Raw genomic sequence first — 24,422 nt, 5'->3', positions numbered from 1 at the left:
CTTCTATTTAAGCATCAACATCTTCTGTAGCCTGCACTTGAAAGACGTGCGGTGTACAAAACAGTCCCAGGAAAGCATGCCCAACAGCAGTCTTGATAGTAAACACAGCTGGTCAGGGAGGCTTTTTTTAGGGAAAAAAAAATATATATATATAAGATCTCATACATCTTTTAAAAAAAGATTATAAGATCTTTTAAGAAAAGGATTCTAAAACTGTTTCAAAATACTAGTGCAGTTCATCTGCAGTTATTTAATCTGTGACAATTCTGTGACAATCTGTCACAGGGGGATGGTTGGCACGAGGGAAGCCAAAGCAGCGAGATGATGTCCTGGCACCTGGGACATTTCAAACCAGACCGTAAATTGCTGCAGTGCAGGGGTCAGGGCAGTGGCCACAAGACCTGGTCCTGCTGCAAAAGTCTCCCTGCACCTTCCAAGTGACTGCCCGCATCCCAGCTGTGACCTAAGCGCGCCTTCCCTCATGTCTGCCATGCTAATAGGACTTTCTCTTCTTTTGGGGAAAAAACAAGGACGGGTGCTCAGCGGGATGGAGGCACAGCTTCCTCACTATCCTGTGAAGCGGGAGCGGGCAGTGCCACAAGGAGATTTGTGCCACTGACCCCGCGCTGTCCGGTGGTCTTGGTAGGACCAGGAGCAGCAGAAGCGGCTGCAATTCCTGGGGGGGTGTTAGGAAAAGAATTAAAATTACTGCAGAAAAAAATTAAAACAAGAATTAAAAAATCAAACCAAGCATTTAACGAAGCCCGGACGAGCCAAGACTAAACTGGGAGCCACTCCAGCTCGAAGGAAGGCAGGGTTTAGATGCACCGTCGGTAATGACAAGGGGCGGGCTGGGGCGGGACCGGGGCGGCGGAGGCGGCGGGGCCGGGGCCGCTCTCAGCGGGGAGCGCTGCCGGAGCCGCCCGGGCGGTAGGTACGGATGGGGAGGGGGGGAACCGGAGCGGGGGGGCCGGGGCTGGCCGGTCCCTTCGGCACCGGACCGCGCCGGAGGGATGCCCGCCGGCGGACACCCGCGAGCATCCCTCCGGGGCGGTCCGGTGCCGAAGGGACCGGCGCGATGGGGCTGGACCTGCGCGGGTTAGGTAAAATATCATTTCCTTGTTAGTTCGGGGTTTTTCCCTCGCTTCTCGCAGCGGAGGATGCGGTTTTAAGGCCTAATACAGTTTCTAAAGCGAAAAAAATAAGGGGAGTCCTTTGTTGATTTCTTTTTTTTTTTTTTGGAGGGGGAGGGGTAAGGAATGAAATACTTCAGTTTGGTCATGGGGTCTTTCTGCACTGATACAGACCCGATCTTTACACGCTTTTGCAACAACGGTGCAGGTTTTTGAGCTGGTCGGGTATTCTGGATGTGCGCAGTGTGCAGTCAAGTGTAGTCGTTCTTATTTAACTTCTGTTTACACAGTGTTTTCTTTAATCTCCCTTATCATGGAAGCAAACCGCAGCTTTCTGAATATATCACTGTCCCGTCACTTCCCACAACACTTTATTGTGGGAAATGTGCACCCGCCCCAGGCTGCTGCCTCCGGTGTGAGGGCAAAGGATAATCCCTCTCCGGGACATGGGCCTTATTGCAGAATAAGAGATCTGCAGGTGAGGAAGGAGCTGCTGGGGTTTTTTTTTTGCCCCACTTACATTCCAGGATTTACATTGTTCATTGCACAAGCAGCAGAGTTAACCCTTAGCAACGTGACCTTACTGGCACGTGAGGAGTAAGGCTTGTCATCGTCCTGGGAGACAGGGACATCACAGGAACCACAGGGTTAGGCAGGCGGGGGAGGAAGGGATGGAGCATCTAACATACAGCACAGAGTCAGGGAAATGCTATCTAAACTTCCAAACTGCAAATACTCTTCGAGTGCTGTACACGTGCCTGTGGGGATTGGAGACCTGCAGGCGCCTGCGTGGATCCGGGCGGCGGCCGTGGGCACCTGAGCTGGCGGCTGCCTGTGGCGGCCGCTCACCCATCACACACAGCAGCAAGGCAAAAAGCATCTGCTGGGCGCTCTGTGACCCCGGGTGCAGGAGAGGCTTTCATTGCTCACTGACACGTTACTGCTCCAATTTTCTCTTTTAACTGCCAACCAATAAACTCGTGATGTAGTAAAAAAGTTTCCTCTAATTTGCAAAAGTACCACTAAATAGCAGAAATGTCTTCTCTAGGAAAACAAGGTCTTTTCATCAGGCTCTGGAGAAGATGGCAGATGAGCAGCTGGTGATCAAAGAGGAATGACTGTTATGTCCCCCAGTATAGAAAGTACTGAATAATTGCAGTATCAGGCCTGGTTACGTTGAAGTGGTTTTGCAGCCAAGGTACCACCCTGGAGCTTCCAGGAGCGTGCTGAGTTTTGCTTATGTCTTTATTTCATTTAAGTGGCAGTTGCCCTAGGAAAACCCCAGAGGAGATTCAACACAGCCATTGTAATCATTTCGTAACGTGGGAGTCTGATCTCACCCGTAAGGTGGAGGAGTTTCACCTGGGAGGATGCAGGGCTGGACTCACGGCTGCTGGGGGACAGTGGGGACACCTCCTTCGCAGCACAAAGCAAAACCACATTAGAACCAGGAGCACGTAGCTTTTAGGACAGCTTTGGTCATCATGGGGATGTGGATACTGCCAGGAGAGAGGCATGTGGCACCCTGTGCACTGCAGGAGTCTCGTGTCCCTAGGGTGAACTCCTGACAGACATTTTAGGCGACACCAGTGTGCTGACAAGGGGCAGCCCAGAGGAAAGCACGGCGGTGGGGAGGTGGCGAGGGAAGCAGCAGTGGTTCCCTGGAACCACCTGCGATGGAGACAAAGTCAGTTCTTGCCTGCACATTACAGACCAGTTCTGCAAATGGAGCAGTGTGACAATTAAAAATGCAAAGGAGAAGGAGGAGTGAGGGAGCCTAACGGGTGTGTGTTCCCCTTCCCTGACCGAGGCCTTGGAAGTGGAGCAGCCAAACAAGAAATAAAGCCAGTGAGCGGCAGCCGGGAGCTGCCAAACGTCTGGGCCCTCGAGCTTCACAGGCTGTATGAATAACGGGGGATTTGAGGGCAGCAGCAGGGACAGATTTTTGTAACCATGAGCCTGCCCTGCATGCCACTCGCCAGCAGGAGCCAGGCTGCGTGTCCATCAAGGGGGAAGCTCCTCCTGAGCCCCCAGCCCTGATCTCCTCCTCCTCGGCTCCAGTCCCACTGTTGCCTCCGCTGCCTTTCCCCAGAGGGGGTTTTGGGAAGGGGTGACAGTTACCAGTGTACTGATGGAGGGTGAGTCTTGTCATCCCTCACTTGTCACTTCTCTGCTCCAGGTCTGGCCCGCTGATGGGAGAGAGCAGGACAGACTCCGGGCTGGCACCAAAACCAGTACCAAGCCCCCTCCAAAGAGCTACAGCATCTGAGCACTGAGCCTCTGTGCCCGGGGCAAGGAGCCCCCCATAACAGGGGCTTTGGCTTCCGATTGGGCAAGGTGCCTCACACAGAGTGGCATCCAGCAGTGAGAAAGAAATAAGAAGTCTATTCGGAAACATTTTGGAAATAAAGGTAAGAAGAAAACTATTAAAGTAAGAAAAAAAGATTGAAAAAAGTCATCCCCGTATGGTCAAGCGCAGCTTTTGCTTAATGCCATTTCTTTTATCAAATGACCATTTAAAAGCACAGCTTATGCCTAAAGGAAGAATAAACCTGGGTCCTTCAATCTGCTGCCATGTTAAGACATCCCCTGTAAAACCTGTGACTGTCTGCTTGACCGTATTGCCAGCACACCTTTGTTAACTTCTTTTTTTTAATTTTGGGCTCCGTAAGTTTCATGGCAGGGAGGGGATGCTGCAGACATCCTGCCTGAGGATGCTCTTCCAGCCGACCCCGTCCCTGTCCCCATCCCTGTGCTCCCCCTGGCAGGTGCCCCGCGGCGCTGTGGGACAGAGCAGCACTTACAAAGAGCAGGTACCATAGCTTTGACATGAGGGAAAAAAACATCTTAAATCAGTTTAAAACATATCTAAAAACTAGTTTAATCTTATTTTCCACAGTGTGGCCTGAATCTAACTTAAAAAATGTGAAAATGCTGCCCTTCAGCACAGGGTTTTTATGGTAGGTGAGCTGAAGAGATAAAGTGAGATAGAAGGCACTCCAAGCTTTGCTTAAAACTGATTTGGAGCTGGTCTTCCTTTTCTAGCACAGCATCTTCCCCTTGCTATCACTAGCAAGCATACCATGACTTTGCAAAGAGCACTCTCAGGCTAGGTGGTTAAATGGAAATAAATTCAAGGTGGAGAACAAGTGTATCAATGACTTCTGCAAAACCATGAACAAAGTTAAAGCAGCATCAAAATTATCCATTCTGTATCTCTCACTTTACTCAGTTATGAAAGCAGAGCTTTTACTCTGTGAGTGCTCCATAACCCATAAGTGTGTGTCTCAACATTGCCATCAGGAAAAAAAAGCTAAAATTCAGCTTCAAGAAACAATATAAAAAGAAAAAATAACTTCTTCCAGCAATGTCAGGTTGATGAGCAACCCACAAAGATCTGTACGACAAACCGGGATCTCTCTGTGGCAGGTCTCTGATGCTCAGCAGGAGCCCACGCGCCGTGTTTGGCCGGCGCAGTCTGTAAGCAGCAGAGCAAACAGGCTGCAGGGCATGTGGCCAGTCAGGTCCAGCCGGGCTGGATTTTGCCCAGTGCAGTGTAGGTGTGTTTTAAATTTCAATCTAATCTAAGTAATTTATTGGATTTCTTAAAAGGCAGAAATTATTTACTAGTTTGCCTTGCTAGTCTCTCTGGATTTAAATGCATTTTGATGATACTATTTTATAAAGCAGAGACCAGTCTTGAGGCTGTGCCTTGAGATGGGTTTGTGTTCACACCTGGCAGCAGAAGGCTTGGGCAGAACGGCTGCGCGTCTTTCAAGTCTTCCCCATGGGTAATTAAGCAGAGGCTAAGGTCGTTGCTCCTGTTTTCGTTATAGTCCTGCCCAAAAGCCAGAAAATGTCTGATGCAATGTAAGCTCCTTCTGTGAATAAACCCTTCTGCAGGCAGCTGTGGGCAAGAACCTCTGTGGCACGAGTTCACGGAGGATGAGTTGACGATGCGCTGGTGGGTTGAGGGTCTGGGGGGGGTCCAGGAGGTCCGAGTCGCAGGACCCATGTTCCTTGGGGAACAAAACGCTTTCACACGAGACTAGAGCCTGCCCTCAAATCTTGGAGGAAGCAGCTGGAGTTTCTTCTTTCCAAAGCACTCTCCCATCGAGACTTCACTACATCTAACGTCACATGTAATAGGGTGTGCAATGAAACCCATCATCTCTCTTTGCATCATGGACTGAGACATCATAAAATCTATTGGCTTTATACTTTTATCAAACTCTGTATACACTACTCAGGAGATTTTGCAGATCTGGCCAATAAACCAATGAATCAGTATTACCTTTTTTTTTTTTTTTTTGGAAAAGTAAGGACACAGTTGCTCCTGCTCCCCGAGAGGCCTGTGTGCACCCTTCAGCTTCCCCTTGTACCTTCGGCAGTCTAGCTACAAATAACTTCATGTTAATCTAGTTTCTGCATTGCTGAGTACTGCTTATTATTGACATACTGCTGTATTATTACAGCACTCATTCTTCTAGGATGCTGAGTTATATGCAGCATTAATCTTTAATTCTTTTCTCCCAGTTTAAATCTGAAAAAAGTTGTAAGCAGCTGACTCGGGTTTATTTTGAAATCCTGCCTCAGGATATTAAGATTTAGTAACACAAATTCTCACCTTAACATAGCAGCACAAAATGTTCTATTTACTCACAATATGAATGTAAAATATGCAGCATCCCTCACATGAGCAGTGGAAGCATACCGATAGTATCTGAAAGACAAAGGAATTTGGTGGAAAAAACCAACCCGTTGTCCTTCCTCCGGCGGGCAGCAGCACTGAACAGCATTCCTGGTCCTGGGAAAGGTGCTGCTTGTTCCAGGTCCTCTTCTCCTACCCCCTCCAATAGCCTGGTGCGCTGTAATACTTTTTACTTTTAAGAAAAATTGTCTTAAGCCCTATATTAGCTTGAAAACTAAACACTGTTAGCCTGAATTCTAGCTCAAACCAGCTCATGTGTGTACTGCTTGGTCCATCTAGCGTTGGCAAAGGTTTCAGACAATGTTACAGACGTACCAGTTGGCACACAAAAAAACCAACTTCCTAGAAGTTACCTGGTTAGTTATTGCAACATCTGCAGAGCCCGAGGGCCGGTCTTGGTAAGTCACACAGGCAGAGCCATGTCCAGCAGGTCCAAAGTCACTTCACTCTCGTGGGGCCGGAAGGGACATGAGAAAAACATTTGCCACTTTTGGAACCGCTCAGCACAAACCTCCCCCTTGTACCTTCTCAGGAGGTGAGGGGCTCCGGGCCATTTCACTGCCACGCCATGACCCTGCAGAACATCTGCTCTGAATTTCTCCTGGGTTACAAAACCACAGTCGGGCCATCACATTACTCCAGTTCTGCTTTGCTGACAATACAAGTGTACTTGGCAAAACACAAACCTTGCCTTTCAACACAGCTGTTCTGATGTCTTTTCTCCCACTTGCGAACAGCGGCATGAACCTGAAGAAGTACTTTGTTCGTGCGCTGCACCGCCTGCAGAAGGGCCCTGGCTACACCTACAAGGAGCTGCTGGTCTGGTACTGCGACAACACCAACACCCACGGCCCGAAGCGCATCATCAAAGAAGGGCCAAAGAAGAAATTAATCTGGTTCTTCTTAACGCTGCTCTTTGCGTCTCTGGTCTTCTGGCAGTGGGGTATCCTCATCAACACCTACCTCTCCTATAACGTCACTTCAACTCTCTCTATTGGCTTTAAGACCATGAAGTTCCCAGCAGTCACGGTCTGCAATGCCAACCCTTTCAAGTAAGATTTTCTTCACCTAATTTACCCAGTTGTGCTTTAACACCCTCAGTTACACTGCTAGTGTAAGGTACTGTGGACCTGTTCCTGTCTCAGCTATCATGTTAGGAGCATCAGTGGACTCACCAAGTGGCAGTAAAACCAAATAAAGGAGAACAATATGAGGGCGAATGGCTCAGAGGAGGGTTCTGTGCTGCGAGTTTGCCTGGGTTTCCTTACTGTATCAGTTAATCTAATGGTGGTTGTTGCCTCCCAGCAAACTTTCCCTGGCTCAGGGAAAACTCGAAGTTCAACTCACTTGTCAAAACCAAAATCAGTCTCTTGATCTTTCCCCACAATTCCTTTCTTTCTCCTTCCTTGCCATGAACGTCCCTCTTATCGCTCACACTCCAGCCATTAAGAGCTGGTTAAACAGTAGTATCAGCTGTGAGCTGCAGTAATATAACTCCATAGTAATTTCAAAGGAGTAACTGATTTTTTGTTAGAGCTGCTTTAAATTTATATCCATGCAATAGTGTAGCCCAAGACAAGATGCTTTCAACCAACACGCAGGAATTACCTTGGGGTTGTTTTTTCTCTCTGCTTGCTAGAGATGTTTTGTGTAAACTATAGTGAATTACTGAAATACAACCAATTCGGTTCTGCGCTGGCAGGTTCACCACTGTAGCACTCTCTGTTTATCCTCCTGCTGGTTTTCCACCCAGTTGCAGGCTGCTGGGATTCCCCTGTCTGAGCTGGATGAACTCTGCATGGAGGCTCCCATCGTTCTGCAGTAAATCTTTCAGGCAGAGAGCTGAGGTCCCCAGGAAGGTCCAAGCCAGTGGAGTGGCGATGAGCTGCTGCTCATCCCCATCACCTTGACACTGCCTGGTAACTGCCTTTTGTCCTGCAGATACTCAGAGGTGAAGCATCTGTTGAAAGAGCTGGACAGGCTCATTGAAGCGGCGCTGGAAAGGATCCTGCAGCCTGCGCCAGGGAACAGCAGTGAGAACGCTTCGCCACCGCTCGACCTGAGGCTCTGGCACCAGATACCCCTGGTCCTCATTGATGAGCACGACAAAGACAACCCCGTCATCCTGGACATCTTTGAAAGCAACCAGACTGCTGGGGGCAACCAAACCACTGTGGGCAACCAAACCGTTGCGGGCGACCAAACTGCTGCAGGCAACCAAACCTCTGCCGGTGACCAAACCGCTGCGGGCGACGAAACCGCTGCGGGCAACCAAACCTTTGTGGGCAACCAAACCTCTGCGGGCAACCAAACCACTGCTCCACCTGCCCCAGCCAACACGACGTCGGAAGAAAAGAAGTACAAGTTGGCGGTGAAGCTGGTGAGAGGGGTCCCAGGGGAGGCAGCCGGAGAGGGGTGAGGGACGGGCAGCGCTGGGCCCCTTGGCAGGGCTGCAGCACGGAGATCGGCATCTCTTCCCCACCAGCTGCCTGCAGCCACTCTGCCTCCAGCATCTGGTCCAGCCATGCCGGGGCCGGGGCCAGGGCCAGGGCTGGGGGATGCCCGTGCCGGTGGCATCCTTGGTACAGGGCAGTTTGCAAGTTATGGCATATTATTTCAAGGCTCCAGGGCTGTTTGCTTGTTTTTCTGAGGAAGGCAGCACAGAGGTATTTTAAGATTTTTTAGAATTTCAGAGGGGGGTCTGATCCCCTGCAGGATACACAGCCAGACACCCAGCTGAAGCTGCTGGATTTCTGCATATGGGGCCTGCAGCAGGATCATACCCTAAATATACTTCTTCCTAAAAGAAAGGAAGCCCAGCAAGGAGCCATGTTAAGTTAGTCTGTGATGAATTTTAGGTAGCTGCATAACACCAGTAAGATCAGCACGTTCCTCATGGAAAAAGGGACTGACAGTGCGTAGCAGCCTAGCACTGCATCGGAGGTACGGAGCGGGTCCTGCCAGCAGGTCCGTCAGCCTCTGGTGAGAGGGATGTTGGAAACACTGGGCAGCAATGGGCAGTAACTGAGATGTGCACAGCGTTGATCAGTAGAGTCTGCCCACAGCGCAGGGGACAACGCTGTACATCCTCTGCGGTTGCCCAGCGCAGCCCTGCTGCGGGCTGAGCCCAGGGCAGAGCCAGGGCAGGGGTGCTCCGTGCAGGCTCCCTGTCACCTTCACGTCTTTCTCAGATCTGGCACCCAAAATACGGGGGCCGCTGCCCCTGTCCCTCTCCTGCTGCAGTCCTCAGTGCAGGGGCACATGGTGGTCTCACGACCCCCCACCCTCTGCTCCCACAGAGGCTTCAGGGGCCCTACCTGACCAGAGCTTGGAAGCTGGGGCAACTCCAGCCTTAAAGAACTGGCCAAAAAGTGAGGCTTTCTGTAAGTTTGTGGAGGTAATGCTGGGACTGATGGAGAATGTGGCCAGCTGGGAAATCTCCCTGGGGAGGGACCCATCTGTAAGCACAGGCAGATGTGACAGCCGGCTCCACAGCTCCCGTTTGCCCGTACCTGTCCTTCTCCTGCGAGCAGCAGGCAGGGCTGGCATCAAGCCGAGTGTGCAAGAAGAAGGGGTTCATGCCGTAGGTCCCTCCTGCCGCCCCGTGCTGCAGGACGGGCTCACACCTGCCTGCTGTGTGTCCCCAGTGCAGCCATCAGGGCTCCGACAACTGCACCTACAGGAACTTCACCAGCGCGGCGCAGGCGGTGACCGAGTGGTACATCCTGCAGTCCACCAGCATCCTCTCCAAAGTCCCTCTGCAAGAGAGAATCAGGATGGGCTACCAGGCAGAAGACATGATCCTGGCGTGTCTCTATGGGGCCGAACCCTGCAACTACAAGTAGGTGCATACCGAGCTCCCTGCCCTTTTCTGTCACACCAGGAATGGTACAGGACACTAAAGGCATGACAGCCTCTTTCTTTTCTCTTTTTAAGGTATGTTTCAGTTAATACAGTGATTTCTGCTGGTTCTTAACTCTTAACAATGTTTCCCAGAGGGTTTCTGGATGTGATCCTGGCTGAAACAGGTTCTTTTGGAATAGTGCTGCATGAGTTTCAGGTTTGGATGGGCTGTTTTGCTCATGACACATTGAGACTAACAGCATCCATGGGACCTTCCCAGGGTTTTTAGTGATAACCAGCTGCCAGCCCAGGTGCTGAGTCAGTGTACCCCTGGTGCAGCAGTGCAGCCCCCAGTTACAGCCCCCCCTTGTTTTACACAAGGCTTGGAGAAATGCATTTTAGCCATCGTTGTTTCTTGTGAATGCCAAATTTATATATCTAGTTTTGAGAAACATGAGCGCACAGCAGCAGCCCAGGCTGTGAGGAGTCCTGCCCCTTCTGCAAAGAGGGCAACAGAGAATTGCTGTCAAAGAACGAGATGTAACACCAGCCAAAACCTGTTACCATAGCTCAGATCAAGCAATTATTTCTCTCTTCTGTGTGACGGATGATTCCTTTCCATTCCGACAAAGCGTTACCCCCAGTGGCTGTGTCTCAGTACACACCAGTACCTTGCTTTGCTTTTTTTTCAACAGCAGATTGATTGAAATTATATCAGCTGAAATTTCTACACAGGCATTCAACAAAAGAAGCAATTTAAAGTGAATCCCAGATGTAGCTGCCAAGCACCGGTTCCACCAGATGCATTTTTTATAACCCTTTAGTCCTCCTCGAGAGTCACAGTTTTATGTGCATGATTCTTCCAGGAATTTCACCCAAATCTATCACCCAGACCATGGTAACTGCTACATCTTTAACTGGGGCATGGACGAAGAGGCTTTGAATTCCTCCAACCCTGGAGCCGAGTTTGGTAAGAGAGAGGTCTGCTAAGGAGGAAGGAGCTAAGGGAGCAGAAGTGCTGGGAGTTAGTTATTCTGTCTCTCAGTGGCCATTTCTGTTGGATATAACAGATTTACTATTTCTGTGTCTCTGGAGCACTACAGCAGGGAGTAACAGTTTTCTGGGAGGGGATAAGCCCCTAAAAGGGAAACGTGCCACATGGAAACAAGTGATGTGACTACAGATGTTACTTAGCAGAAGTGTAACATCTAGATAGCCAAAATCTCTGAGGCAATGTCTGAATATTCACTCAGATATTTCCATCCTGTGCATTCGCCATCATGTGTGTTTATGCACATGCAAGGCTGACATGACAGCCAGACCCTGGCTCCTCCCCCAGGGGCAGAGATCTTTGTGCACAGTGAAAAGAAAATAGACTCTTTTTTTTTCCAAAGACCCACATTTTGATACAATTCCTGTCCTGTTTTGTTTGTTGTCCCAGGGCTGAAGTTAATTCTGGACATCAGTCAGCAAGACTATATCCCCTACCTGTCATCCGCTGCCGGGGCCAGGCTCATGCTGCATCAACAGAAGAGCTTCCCCTTCCTTAAGGATCAGGGCATCTATGCAATGGCGGGGACAGAAACCTCCATCGGTGTGTTAGTGGTATGTGTGGCATTCCTCTAGAGCAGATTGTCTGAGAATAATGTTATCTGATGGGACTGCAACCAAGTTTGTTTTAAGTCTTGGCTGAACTGGCTCAAACCAAAAGAGTCAAGATATACACTAGCTGTGGGCTGGAACAGTTTATGGAGGCTTTTATGTAACTGTCCTGGCAAAGTGCTTTATTGAAGCCAAAATATTGAGCTCAGGTCATTGTTCCCTCTTCCTTGAGCATGTCAGAAGGTGCCTTGCTAAAACATACTGCTCCTGAACATCCTCATCTACCTCAATCCACCCTGGGGAATGGGCTGCATCTCTTTCAGCTCTGCTGCCTATGAGTCTTTGATTTTTTTTCAAAGTCAGCGGGGAATACAGGAATTACAGAGTCTCTAGAAAACAGGCACCAGGGACCTGGGGAGGAGTGATAACTGCTGAAGTTTGCTGTTTTGGTCTTCTTTCAGGATGAACTGGAACGGATGGGCTACCCCTACAGTGACTGCACCAATAATGGGTCTGATGTCCCCGTAAAAAATCTCTATAGCCAGTATAATACTTCCTATTCCATCCAGGTAAAACACATTTTTAAATCAAACAAGACTGTTCAGGAAAAATTGTCAAAGCAGTTAAAATCTTTGACTAGCATGCAGGATTGCTGGCGGATCAGCAACGATGAAGTAGAAAGCATAACCCAAGTACAGGAAACTTCTTTTCTGGTAAGGAGAGGGCATCAGCAGTTATTGTTCCCTTAGCCAGGTAGGAATTTTGTTTCATTTTGAGAGGATGAAAATCATAATTTTCTCAAAAGCCAAACCACAGCAAACCTCCCCAGGATCTCTGTTGTTACACGGGACCCTGCTAGGTGAGACCTACCAGCAAAGTGCTAATTTGCAGACAAAAAACCCAAATATTTTTACCTTCACATATGACCACAGTTTAATGCTGGTCCTTTCCTCATACCCTGTCACCTCGGTGCTCAGCTCCCCAAAGCGGAGGGTTCCCTCTCATCCTGAAGACCAGGCAAAACGAGAACAGGGTGCGCCTGGGCCCCTCCGTCCCTTAAAAACCGCTGGCTCTTCAGATTCCCCCCCTTTTGGCTCCCTGAGCAGCCCCAGCTGCCGTCACACACCGGTCGGTTACTGCCTCGGCTTGGAGGGCAGAACCGCAGCGCCAGCCAAGGAGACCTCGTGCCCCCATCCTGCCCAGTCTCACTCCCTCCCTGCACTGGTTTCACTGGGAGGCACTGGGGACCACTGGAGCCCCAGGGTGGCAGGGTCAGGAGGCAGCCCCCTCCTTCAGTGCAGGGGAGAGCAGCTGAAATGGACTGAAACTCCTGATAGCTTTGGCTAATGCTGGTTCCTTAATAATGTAAGAAATGCTGGGAAAATACATCTTCCAGAGTGTCCCGTTGGGAGCGTTGATCTCCCCGTCCTCCCCGGGGACCCGACCTGCTCCCGGATGGCTGCCGGCACAGCGTTAGCCCGACGCTCCTCTGCTGGCTGCCCACCTCAGCCCCAGGAGGTTGCAGAGCAGTTTTTCTCCTTTAAAAAGGGTAACTGCTCATGCCATGTCATTAAGGCAATTCATTTCTTTTTCAGCTGCGAGAATATCTTTTTTTCCCCTACAATTTCCATGCTTGGCTGAAATCTTTTAATTATAGGTAGATCAACCAGCAAGGGCTAGACTCTAGTTACTCCCCATGTCCAACAGGCTAACCACTCTAAACTCAAGGGTGTTTTGAGCAATCGCCGTAGCTGCGTGTGCCGCTGCAATGGGGACAGCAAAACTGCTCTGTCCGCAGCAACCGCGGGCACCATCCTGCAGCATCAACGGCCACCGCGGCTCTGGGAAGCTTTTGCCGAGATGTTAATGTGACACTTTCCAGGAGCTAGACTGGCTTCTGCTGCTTGGGGTGCGCTGGGAGACTAACAGCTATTCGGAGAGCTATTGTGCTTCGGGTTTGAGCCATGGCACTGCTCTAATGTGCACAGTAGCTCCTATTTTGTGTGCACGAGTAATATTTATCCCTGGCAGGAGAGGAATATACAGGAGGGATTCCTCTCCTGAACACTCCTACTCTTTTTAATCCTTTTCTCTTTAAGGGAATTAAGTCATTTTTCACCCTGAAAATGCCTGCTTGTTTTGTATAGGAAATGAAGACAGACCTTTGCCTTTTCTTTGCTTTAACATTGGGATGAGAAAGTTGAGTGTTTGTAAACCTTGAAACTGTAGAAAAAATATAGTGTAAACATTAAGCACTGGTTAATTTGTAACAGGCTATAACATAAGGGAGAAGCATTTCTGGAGGGTGAGATCTGGCAATAAGGAAACCATCAAAACCATTTTGGGGGTTATTTACAAAAGCCTGAAGAATACACCCCAGACAGGTGGGAGGGCTTCAGTCTAGCAGGGTTTTTTTATATTTCTGCCTTTATATAATTATAACAGTTGGACCACTTTACCCTACTTTTTAAGATGCTTGTATAAGGCTTAAGCAAATACTTGAAATGATTGCATTATTACTTAAAAGTTGCTAAATGCTGACTGGGGCTCTATGTCCACATAATCCACGTCACTTCAGAGACCTCTCAGAAAAATCAGGCTTTTCCATCACTCCCTGATTGCAGTGAACTCTGTAAGCATTTTGTATCACACAGAAATTCTCTGGTTGTTCTACCTAGCTGGAACTGTTAAATTTAATTATCTTTTCATAGACTTTGTTATTGCTTTGTGCACTGTTTCGTCCAGAATCCCACTCCAATCTCAGATGATTAACTTCATGCCTCACTAAGCTAATGGCAGTGCTGCAGCCTGGCTCACATGCTGCCGAAGCTGCGGCTGCAATCCTTTCAAGGAGAGAAGCAGATGCACAGATAAGATAATTCAGGTTTCTAAAACCTGCTCTTTATGTTGAAGTATTTTTAGAGTCCTGGCTTTAAAGTGGAAACCAGCCCTTTGTCAGTATGTCATATAAAGCCTGGAGACAACAGCAGTGTCTATGGGTGTAGGAGAACATTTTTATTCCTTTTTGGAAACTTCATATTACTTCCACGAAGCCCTAAAATAGTTAAGAAATGAGCAGTTTCTCACGCAATTGGGAGCAGGCATTGAGGTCCCTTCTGCTCCTGCAAGGTGACTTACCCACGGGCAGCTCACAACTAGGATGTGCCTTAAAATCCCCAGGAGTGGTAGTAAAAATGCATCATAAAGAAATCGTAACTGCAGTGCAACTCTACACATGGCAGCTTATCCACCTGCCTTGTCTCGCCATTGTAAAACCAGTGTCAGTTGTGACAGGCTTCCAGAGCGACGGCGATGCTCAGTGCATGCTGGAGGAGGCATTTGCGCAGGGATGGGCTCCAGCAGCACCCACTCCCTCTGTGGCTTCAGCCTTTTCTGTGTGCAGCCACAAAATCATCTGTTCAATGCAAAAGAGAGAAAATACCTCGGAACTGAGTGATTCTCATAGCCAGCATAGACTCCAGAGGCACAGAGGTGGGCAGGGGGGCTCAGCCCACATCTAAGCAGGTCCCTCTTCCCTTTTTCAGGCTTGCCTGCGCTCTTGTTTCCAAAATCACATGACTGAAATCTGTGGATGTGGTCACTATATGTTTCCTTTACCTGAGGGGGTAAATTATTGCAATAACGAAGATAACCCAGGTTGGGGTAAGAACATGAACAAAACTATTTGCACAGCCTTCCCAGGGTCCTGGCACGCAGGAAGGGGGGAGCGGACGCGAGCTTTATTGCTGTTGTAAATGCAACAGGTGAATGGCTTTTGCCTGTGTAACGTCTCCCCGTGGCCGTTGGGGTCAGTGCTGGGGAGAGGGGGCAAAATCTTGGTCCTGGCCATGGGCTGAGGGGCCTCAGCATCTGCGCTGCCCCAGGGCAGGGCTCTCCCAGACAGCCAGCTCCAGCCGGGGAAGGTAACGGGAGCCTCTGGGTACCAAAGGGAGAGGAAAAGGGGTGACGCTCCAGGCCTCCGCGCCTCAAGAGTTTGGGTGCTGAGACAAGCTGGCCTGGGCAGGGGCGATGGGCTCCTGCGAGGAAGCTCGCGGGCAGGCAGAGGCTGGTGAGCCGGCTCTGCATGGGCAGCTCCGGCAGGCAGCCGCCCTCCTACCCCTGCCACTGGCCAGGGCTGTGCCAAAACCACTGCCATCGGGCAAGCTAACCCTATAGAAACTGTCTGCAGAAAATTAAAATTTATTTTTAATTTATTATTAAATTGTCTGACCGCTTTGCCTGAGTTTCTCAAGGAAAGGAAGGTTAGCGGGGAAGACAGCAAACTTGTGCAGCAGGTTCATACCTAAATATTTATTTTATTAAATGAAACTGATATAACCCAGTAAGCAGGGTCCTTATCTAAACAGGTGCTTTGATTTTTTGTTTTCACCAAACAGCATATTGCTATTCATCACTGAGATCAAGTATAACACACAGACAGATTTGTATTGACTCTTGTAAGGAAACGTGCAAGTAAGTACCTAAGCCATTCCTGGCAGCTGTAAAGGTGGAGGGGATCCTACATTTTGTCTCCCATCAATTCTGACCTTTCTAAAATGGCAGCAAATCACACGGGGCTGCTTTTCTGCATGACACCTGAAGTTCCAGTGACTTCAGAGAAGCCGGATCCTCTGTACTAATGCTCTCCTTTCCTCTCTCCAGCGACACGCAGTATAAGATGACCATCTCCATGGCAGACTGGCCCTCTGAAGCTTCAGAGGTAACACTGATTTCTTGTTTTGAAACATACATTAATAATTACCTGTTCTTAGCCACATGAATCACTAGGTATTTTCAGAGCTAATGTCCAGGTAGCAAGTGCCTCTTTGCTAAATTACACATTTTCAGCATGCAAACAAGCAGCAGCACTGGGGCACGTGCCCGGAGGAGGGACTCCCCCATGGCAGCTCCTCCTCCCCGAGCACTGGTTCAGGTCTGCAGCACACTTGCTTCACCCGCTTACCGGGGGGCTGGAGGCTGCCTGGGACAGAACACAGGACCAGGATTTCATGCTGTTTCAGGACACCCAAAACTAGAGCACCCTTTGTACAGTGTGAGGGTAGGCTGAGGCAGAAGGATGAGATAACATCTCATGGGCTCCCTAAGGAGAAATGAATACTCCGTTTGGATCAGGCATTACATGCTAAAGACTAGCCAGCGTCAAACTAAGTGTGCAGCCCTACCTCTCGGTACCCACGTACACTGCAGGCCTTTGCTTGCATGACTGTTCTCTCCAGATGACTCTCCATTGTGTAGTATTCCCACAGCATCACAGATGAACGTACGGCATCTTCCTCCACGCAGGCAGCATCCCCAAGCCATACCCTGCTAAGTATGGGATGTCTCATGACTGCATTGGTTAGAATCGATTTCAAAGGAGATTTCCAACACACATCCAATTTATCCTAGCATGTGGCTGCCAAGGACTTTGCACATATCTCCTACAGAAGAACTTTATTTTTATAATAGTAATATTTAATCCTGAATCGGTAAAGCTGCAGCCAGCATAACTTGGCTATCGCAGCATGAGTGCAGCCATAGCAAAAGTGCACTTGAGCAAAGGCATCTACAACTTGCCAAACATAGGAGCTATGGATGGGTAAACAGGCGTCACCTCCTGTCCCAAGCTCCTGGTAACTGCCGTTGCCTTGCTAGAAGCACACCAAACCAGTGACTTACAGACTCGCACCATTGAAGCAAAGTGCACCTGCAGCCCCAATGGACACTTGACATCATCCATGAATGCAATGTCAGACCTGGTTGAGGCAGGGTGGGGAGATGCTGTAACCCCCAAATAACCACAGAGTGGGATTGGGGTGGATGACACTAGTTGAACACATTACTCGGTATTTTCCCATGCTTTTAATCCAATAGAGCTGGATTAAAACAGGACTAGTCAGGACTATGTGACTCCCATGGGTTCCTGCCCTAGCAGGTGCCCAGTGAGGATGCTTCTGCTCAGTTCTCAATAAATTTTGTTTTCCTAGGACTGGATTTTCCATATTCTGTCTTATGAAAGAGATATGTCAACAAATGTGACTCTGGACAGGTAAGTGAAAGGAACAACCACTTTATCTTCTCTTTTGAGCCTGTTAACATTAGATTAACATGAACCTTGGCGATGGGCCAGAGCACACATGTGCTAATGGAAAGGGAGGACAAGATTTGGCACGTGTTTGCCTGGAAGATACATAAAGCAAATCTGAAACGTACTTCATGCATATCCTTTACTCTCCATAATGACAAATTGGGTCAGAGAAACTCAAACGTACAGTTAACTTAAAATCAGCATTAACAGCAGCACCTCTAATCAGTTGCATGTAGGAGTCTGGAAGCTCTGAAGCTGTGAATTGCCTGGGCCCAGCTCCTGAATCGTAACATTCATCCCTTTATACTTACATCTGAATCTGCCAACAGCAGCAGCAGTAAGGGGGATGCACCAAAATTAGGGTAACTGGTAAGTTACCCTTTGAGAACCTAAACCCTGAATTAGGGGGAAAAGAGGAGGGGTTTTCCCTCAAGGAAAAAAAAACTGAGAGAAGCAAGAAATAGTTTCACAGCTATTGGCTGATCTGTACACATTAAGCCCCCTGTAACACGGTCCATCGTGATGCAGCCGCTCTGTCCATGCAGAGGAACATGAGGTGCAGGGCATTGAAGAGGGGCAATGGCCCCTCTAGACCAACCAGGGCAGTTGGGAAAAACAAAGCAAACAGCCCCAGAGAAGCTTCCAGATACCCAAGCACTTCTTCAGGAGGAACTTCAGAACCGTGTCTCTTCCCTTCGCAGTCAGTGGCACTTTTTAACTTCTTCCATGTGCCAGACAGAAGTTTCAGTGGGCACTCGTGAGCAGCTCCGGGCAGGCTGCGCGCAGCCCTTCCCGTGGGCAGGCGTTGGAGCAGAGACACGGGATGCCCACAGCCCGGCTCTGCGCTGAGCTGCTGTTTGTCCCTTACAGAAATGGGATCATCAAGCTGAACATTTACTTCCAGGAGTACAACTACCGCACCATCTCAGAGTCTGCTGCCACAACGGTGAGTGCCCATCCCTGCCCTTCTGCCCGGTGCCGCAACGTGCTGCGAGTGGACGCAGAAACAAGCCACCCTGGATGCACAGGCAGGGCTCGGCTCCTCAGGGCTGATCAGCCCTGTCCAGAGATGTTCCTCACCGGGATAGTCTGCCGAGTCCTTCGGTGCTGCCGCTTCACCCATCCGCTGCGAGGAAGCGGACAAAGCCGCCTCCGCTGTCCAGTTTGCAGCCCCCGGTTCATTCCTACTCTCCACCTCCCGTCCCAGTCGCCAGTGCGGGGCAGGGCACTGGGACGCAGCACCGGGGAGCGCAGCCCCTCCAGGGCAGCACCCGCAAGGCGAGGGACTCGGCAGGCAGGTCCTGGGGGCAGGAGGGGCAGCGGCATCAGCCGCTCGGCACAGCACATGGGGTGATCGGCGGGAGCTGATGAGGGACGGGGGTCCGCCGCCTCAGCTCGCTCTGCTCCCCTCCCCACAGATCGTTTGGCTGCTGTCGAGCCTGGGAGGCCAGTTCGGGTTCTGGATGGGGGGCTCGGTGCTGTGCCTCATCGAGTTCGGGGAAATCATCATCGACTCACTGTGGATCACCGTCATTAACGTGATCAGCTGGTGCAAAGGCCTGAAGCAGAAGCGGGCGCAGGCACGGTACCCGGACGCGCCCCCGACGGTGTCGGAGCTGGTGGAGGCTCACACCAACCTGGGCTTCCAGCACGAGGACGCGGGTGCCCTCCCCAGGGACGAGGCGCTGCCCCCCGAGCCCGGCACCCCCCCGCCCAACTACGACTCGCTGCGCGTGCAGCCCCTCGACGTCCTCGGTCCTGACAGCGACGCAGAAACTGAGTGAGCAGCACGTCCCGGCACCTCCCGATGGCAAGCTGCCATCACCGTGCTCAGTTTGTCACTTGCTGAGCAATCTCCTACTCTTTATCGAAATTAGGGAGGAACTAAAAAGCCCTGGCTGTGCTCCCCTCCCTGACGGTTCACTGTGAAGGAGCTCTGTCTAATAAACCTTATAGAGTTGGCGTTCAGGCTCTGGCTTGTATACATCGGTATTGCTATATAATCATAAGTCGCCGTTTCTTTTTAACACGTGGGTGGGAAGCACGTCCTCATGAGAAGAGCGGGGTGGTGGCAGCCCTGGAGGGCTGCAGCCGGGGGACAAGGCAGGGCTGCGGCAGCGCTGGCAGGGAGCGGTGAGGCAGGGGGTGCTGGGGGGAGGCCAGGACGTCCCGACGGTGGATGCATGGCCGTGGCCTGGGGATGCTGAGACATGGCACCCTGTGTGCTGCAGCTGTGCTGCATCATGGGTCGGACCCTCGGGTTGGGACCCAAGCTACTTTTGACTTCTGAGGTTGCAGTATTTCCACTGCTAAACAACTACAACGGAAACAGAGTGAAAGAAAAACATTCCCTTTGCTTCTGGAGCCCGCGAGTGCTCTGTTTGTGTTTGCTGCTCAGGGCTTGTTAACGCTTACGCCGCAGGTGGGGACGGCTGTTAACGTGTGTCGGAGATAAACACTCCAGCCTCCAGAAAGATTCAGGTGTGGGGAGGAAGTGCCAGCCATTTAACAGTACCTCTCTTCGCAATAAATAAATTAATTTAAAAGTTGCCTTTAAGTTTCCCGTTGGCAGTGGGTACAGTTCAGTGCTGGCAAAAGGCTGATGGCAGCACCCTGCAAGAAGAGGGGGTGCTGGGCTCACCCTGATGTGAGGGTGGCCGGGGGGTTGGGTGGTCCCCATGGGGGTGGGCTGAGTGGGGCAGCGAGTTTGCCTGGCCCCTGCCCCCGGCTTTCCCAGAAGCCCATCACAACCCACCAGAACCTGCCTTACTGAAGTACTTTTGCAAAACTTTAAGAGGAAACACGATCATCTAGTTAAATCACGCGACTGGGAACCCAATGTTCTGGGCACAGCGCCCAGCACAGTGCGAGCGCAGGGAGGTGGGGGCAGCTGTGGCGGTGAGGGGGGTCCACGGTCCTTCTCTGCTTGAAGCTCCGCAAGCACAGGGTGCTCTGGGTGCAGAGCTGCCTGCGCAGAGCTTGCTGAGGGTCTCTCCATCTCCCCTCAGCGGTGATGGAAGTGGTGGGTCTCGTTGCTGATGACCACCACCAGCAGGACCAAGGAACTGGGGGACGATCTGCCGGGTGAGATGCTGCTGGCACACGGGGGAAATTCTGTGTTCAAAATTCATTGAAAAAGTCAAACCCTTAATTACTGGTGTACAGCTGGTCTAATGCTGCTGCTGTACAGTTACAAGATAATAATGCGTAGAATACCTGCAGTCTTAATTTCATAAGACTTGATTAATGAATTTTTTAAATTTTATGATTAGCTCCAAAAGTAAGGGCAACTTAAAATAAAGTTTTGATTTTCTATTACTTCTGATACCTGAATTTTTACAGACATTTTCCAATTTCACTTGGTGATGGTAAGAACAAGAAGCTTAACCACTTTTTTAAAATTAAATTCAGATTCTTAAACAATGAAATGGCTTTAGAAATCACATGCTCAGCCTGTTTGGGTTTTCTGCTGTTGAGAAAGAAGGGTGAGGATCAGGAGAGTTTGGTGTGTATCTGTGGTGTGCTCCTTCACATCCTCCTGGGTTTCAGCTCAGTGACTGGAGTCCCGCCACCTCTCGCTCAACATGTGTGGGACACTCAGAAATGGGTAAGTTAACAAATCCTACAGAGTCAGACATTAGAGCCAATTTAGAAACCATGCAAAGGTTTCACCATTGCTTCTTCATCAGTACTTCAGCAACCCACCTGGCCGAGGCTTTTGATTCTGACAGTGCCCAGACACCGATGTAACAGGAAAAACCTGCACCAGGGGCACATGCGGAACAGCCTTTCCTTGGGTTCACCCTCCTGGCAGCCCACGGTTCATGGACCTCCTGAGCTGGAGGCTGCATTTGTTTTAGTTGCCACAGCTTGAAAATCAGGAGAGAAGGAGGTTACTTAGAAGCTGACGCTATGCCACTTTGCAGAGCAGTTTCATTTGCAGAACTTCCTACTCATTCCACCAACTAGTGCTTTAAAGGCCTTTTAGCATTTGGAAAAATTCCTCCAGAAGTTTTGCCTCAGAAATGACATATGACTATCTTTTATACATTAAGCAAACAACAGACTTGCTACACTTCACTAGGAGAAGAGGGACATGACACTTTCATCCTTTAGCACCAGATTCCTCCTGAACTGGAACAGTTAAGCGAGGACTCAGCACACAGAATTTATCCCTCACCATCAGCCTTCCTGGGCTGGTGAGCAACCATACCTGCCTCTGATCTTGATCGGGATGAGAAGTGGGAAAATAGGGGTAATTTACAGTCATCTGCAGCCAGAGAATACTTGAATTAAAAGATATAAGGAACAAAAATCCAGATTCAGGGAGCACCTTCTTAACAAGCCCACATGCTGCCCCCAGCCCCTTATCCATCAGCTGGTTCTTGTTTGCAAGAGCGAACAACCAACAGCCGATGAACACACTGGTCTGTGAGGAAGCCATCTAACCCCGGGTATGGCGTGAGCTCAGCGAGCATGTAAAACCAACCAGAGCAGTGACAGGGCAGACAAAAGACAGTTAGACACTTGTAAAGACAGAAGAATCCAGCTCTTACAAGTTATCCTAGACTTTTCCCACCTGACTCCTCATTTCCCTTCTCCCTAAAGGGATGCTTCCCTCCCTGAGCACCATACAGCCTCTGTCACCAAAAAGAAGAGTTCTTGTAAAGTGACAGCACTTCATCCCACATCACAGCCAAGCTGGAAACAAGCACCTGACACCCATTCAGCGTTCAGTGCGTGCACACAAGCCAATACATGACAAAGACCTCCAAACGATTTTGCAACAGTGAAAAGACACTGCTCCCTCCAAAAAAATCCAATAGAGCAATTTGCTTAAAACACTATGAAAGCTGAGAACAAGAACCGGGGCATCTATTCCCACGCTCTCACCAACACTGTCAACATCACTTCCACTAAGTCCAGTCGTGTGGAAATCCAAATAGCTGTTCAAACATAAAGATATGGCAAAGGGACATCAGATGCTTTTCTGTAGGGCAAAACAATCGCCCTGAGCCTGCTCCTTGTGCTGGTGAAATGGCAGTATCTACAAGGAGCTCACTGCAATGAGATGGGCTGCAGAGAGAGGGGGAATGCAGAGCTGTTTTCCCACGCTAGCCCTCTCCATGGCACTTTGAAACGCAGCACCTCGGCTGCTGGCATCCTGAGGTGGGCAGCAGGTCTCGGGCTGCGGAGCTGGCAGGGCAGTCTGCACCCTCCAGCTCCTCACACCTTTAGCCCCAGCCAGGTACTCCCCCAGGACCACTTGCCCTGTGAAAAGCAGTAACAGCAGGCAAAGCACAGCCTCAAAAATCCTCATCCTCTAGTGACAAGGCAGAAGGATGGGAGAGGTACAGTGAGATTCACCCGTCTCACATCAAGGGTAAAGTGGAACAGCATGTTCTTTGGCAGGACATGGACAGTTTACTATTCCAGTTACTGCTGGTTTATAGAGGGCGTCTGATGACTAATAGAAGTGGAAAGTGTCTCAGGTACTTGACTTCAGCTCTCTACCAGCTTGGCTCTCTCCTCCAAATGAACTGATTGCAGATAAGCATATGTGCGCAAAGGGGTTTTTTTCTTGCTGCAGCAGCAATGCAGCTGCTGGAAGACTCAGCTGAGCACTGCACAGGACCAGGCACAAAGCTCTCCAGAGGAAAGGCTTTACAAATCACAGCCAAACGAGACACCTGAGAAGTCCCAACTCAATACAGTAGCAAATTTCCAATTCATTTGGGGATCTTTTAATAGACTTTTCATACTCTGAAACAAAAGAGGAAATATCTAACTGAAAACCTTGCCAAGAAAAAAAAATAATCCAGTAAACACATTTTATTTCCCTGCTCTGAAATTCTTTTAGGTGCCAAAATTCGTAAAACCCCAAAACTGTTTATAAAGCACCTCTGCTCTCCTTACCTCCCCAAACTGCAGTTTTGGCAGTGAAACATCATCAAAGTCCAGCTGAGAACAGCAAAGGAATCCAAATTCACTGAAAAAATACACCGCTGGTAAAATATAAGCCTGTATCAGCACATTACATGTGTGCCCAGAGGAGAGAGAGCTTTGGCAGCCGTGGCAGCTACACGCACAGCCACCCAGGGGAGAACATACCAGGCTAATGAGTCCCAAAAGGAGAACCACAAATGCAGCAACACTGGGACAAGAAATGACAGCTGTCCAAAAGACAGAGGTTGTCAGAGAAAAAGAAAGCCAGACAAAAAGCAAAGACAGCAGAAAGATTTGTGGACCAAGCTAAACATGGATTAGAGCAGCCTGAACCAAGTTAAGGAAAGAAGAGACAAAGACATGGACACTGGGAAAAGAATTATTCCCCCAAGGCATCTGGCGGTAAAATGGAGAAAACTGCAGAAGTAGATACAGATAAGGGGAAGAAAGATGGTTTTTCCTCTCCAAATCAGAAGAGTGTGCATGTGGGATGTTACCCAGCAGCATCTGACACAGCTGGCATTCCAATTTTGGGACTCTGTATTCCATCCAGTTTTCTCCTAAGAAAAAAAGCTGTGGGAGTGTTGGAAGCACACTTAGGCTAGATGAGTTGTTTTACAAAGATCTATATACCAGGCTTTAATAAATTTTACAAGAAAGCAACACTTTCATTAAATTTCTTATAAACTCCATAGCTTTCAGTAGAATACATTAATCACACAAGGAACAACCTACAAAACAGGTTTTATTCTCAGGGTTGAGCTTGATCATGCCTCATCTACTAATTGATGAGACTGTCTTCCTCACTTTGTGAATAATGACAGAGTTGAGCAATGATGATTGCCCCCAGGTAGAAAAGCTTCCAATCAGTCAATCTTTGTTGCACCTACCCCATAATTTTAGATTCAGAATTGATTAAATTTTCTGAAAAAGCCAGTCATCTCACCGCCATGAAGCATGAACTCTCCAGTAACCGGCAGAACATTTCTAGTCAGAAGCCAGCACTGCTCAGTCTACTCAAGGTCATCCAGACAGTTCTTGGTAAATTAGGCTGTAGGACATCTTTCCTTATTTCTAAGGATGGAAAAATGGAGCAAGC

The 24,422-nt window shown here is 49.4% G+C and overlaps 1 protein-coding gene across 3 annotated transcripts; it reads left to right on the top strand.

Moving 5' to 3' along the window:
- The first annotated feature begins 856 nt into the window (after positions 1 to 856).
- SCNN1B (sodium channel epithelial 1 subunit beta) lies at positions 857 to 19,932 on the top strand. 3 transcript variants are annotated; one of them, XM_069810592.1, is made up of 14 exons: positions 857 to 930; positions 3,313 to 3,544; positions 6,582 to 6,896; positions 7,786 to 8,224; positions 9,492 to 9,685; positions 10,554 to 10,657; positions 11,129 to 11,292; positions 11,751 to 11,858; positions 14,835 to 14,952; positions 15,687 to 15,762; positions 15,952 to 16,009; positions 17,277 to 17,338; positions 18,248 to 18,323; positions 18,796 to 19,932. In XM_069810592.1, the coding sequence occupies exons 3-14, from the start codon at positions 6,586 to 6,588 to the stop codon at positions 19,159 to 19,161; spliced, it is 2,076 nt and encodes a 691-aa protein (XP_069666693.1). In that variant the 5' UTR covers positions 857 to 930; positions 3,313 to 3,544; positions 6,582 to 6,585; the 3' UTR covers positions 19,162 to 19,932. The 3 variants fall into 3 exon arrangements, with proteins under 3 accessions (XP_069666693.1, XP_069666694.1, XP_069666695.1); XM_069810593.1 differs by having other exon boundaries at positions 862 to 934; XM_069810594.1 differs by lacking the exon at positions 857 to 930 and adding an exon at positions 2,047 to 2,331.
- Positions 19,933 to 24,422: the final 4,490 nt, after the last annotated feature.

The sequence above is a fragment of the Haliaeetus albicilla genome, chromosome 22 (assembly GCF_947461875.1).
Source record: "Haliaeetus albicilla chromosome 22, bHalAlb1.1, whole genome shotgun sequence".
In the NCBI taxonomy this organism is placed as follows: Eukaryota; Metazoa; Chordata; class Aves; order Accipitriformes; family Accipitridae; genus Haliaeetus; species Haliaeetus albicilla.
This window is presented reverse-complemented; position numbering and strand designations above follow the sequence as displayed.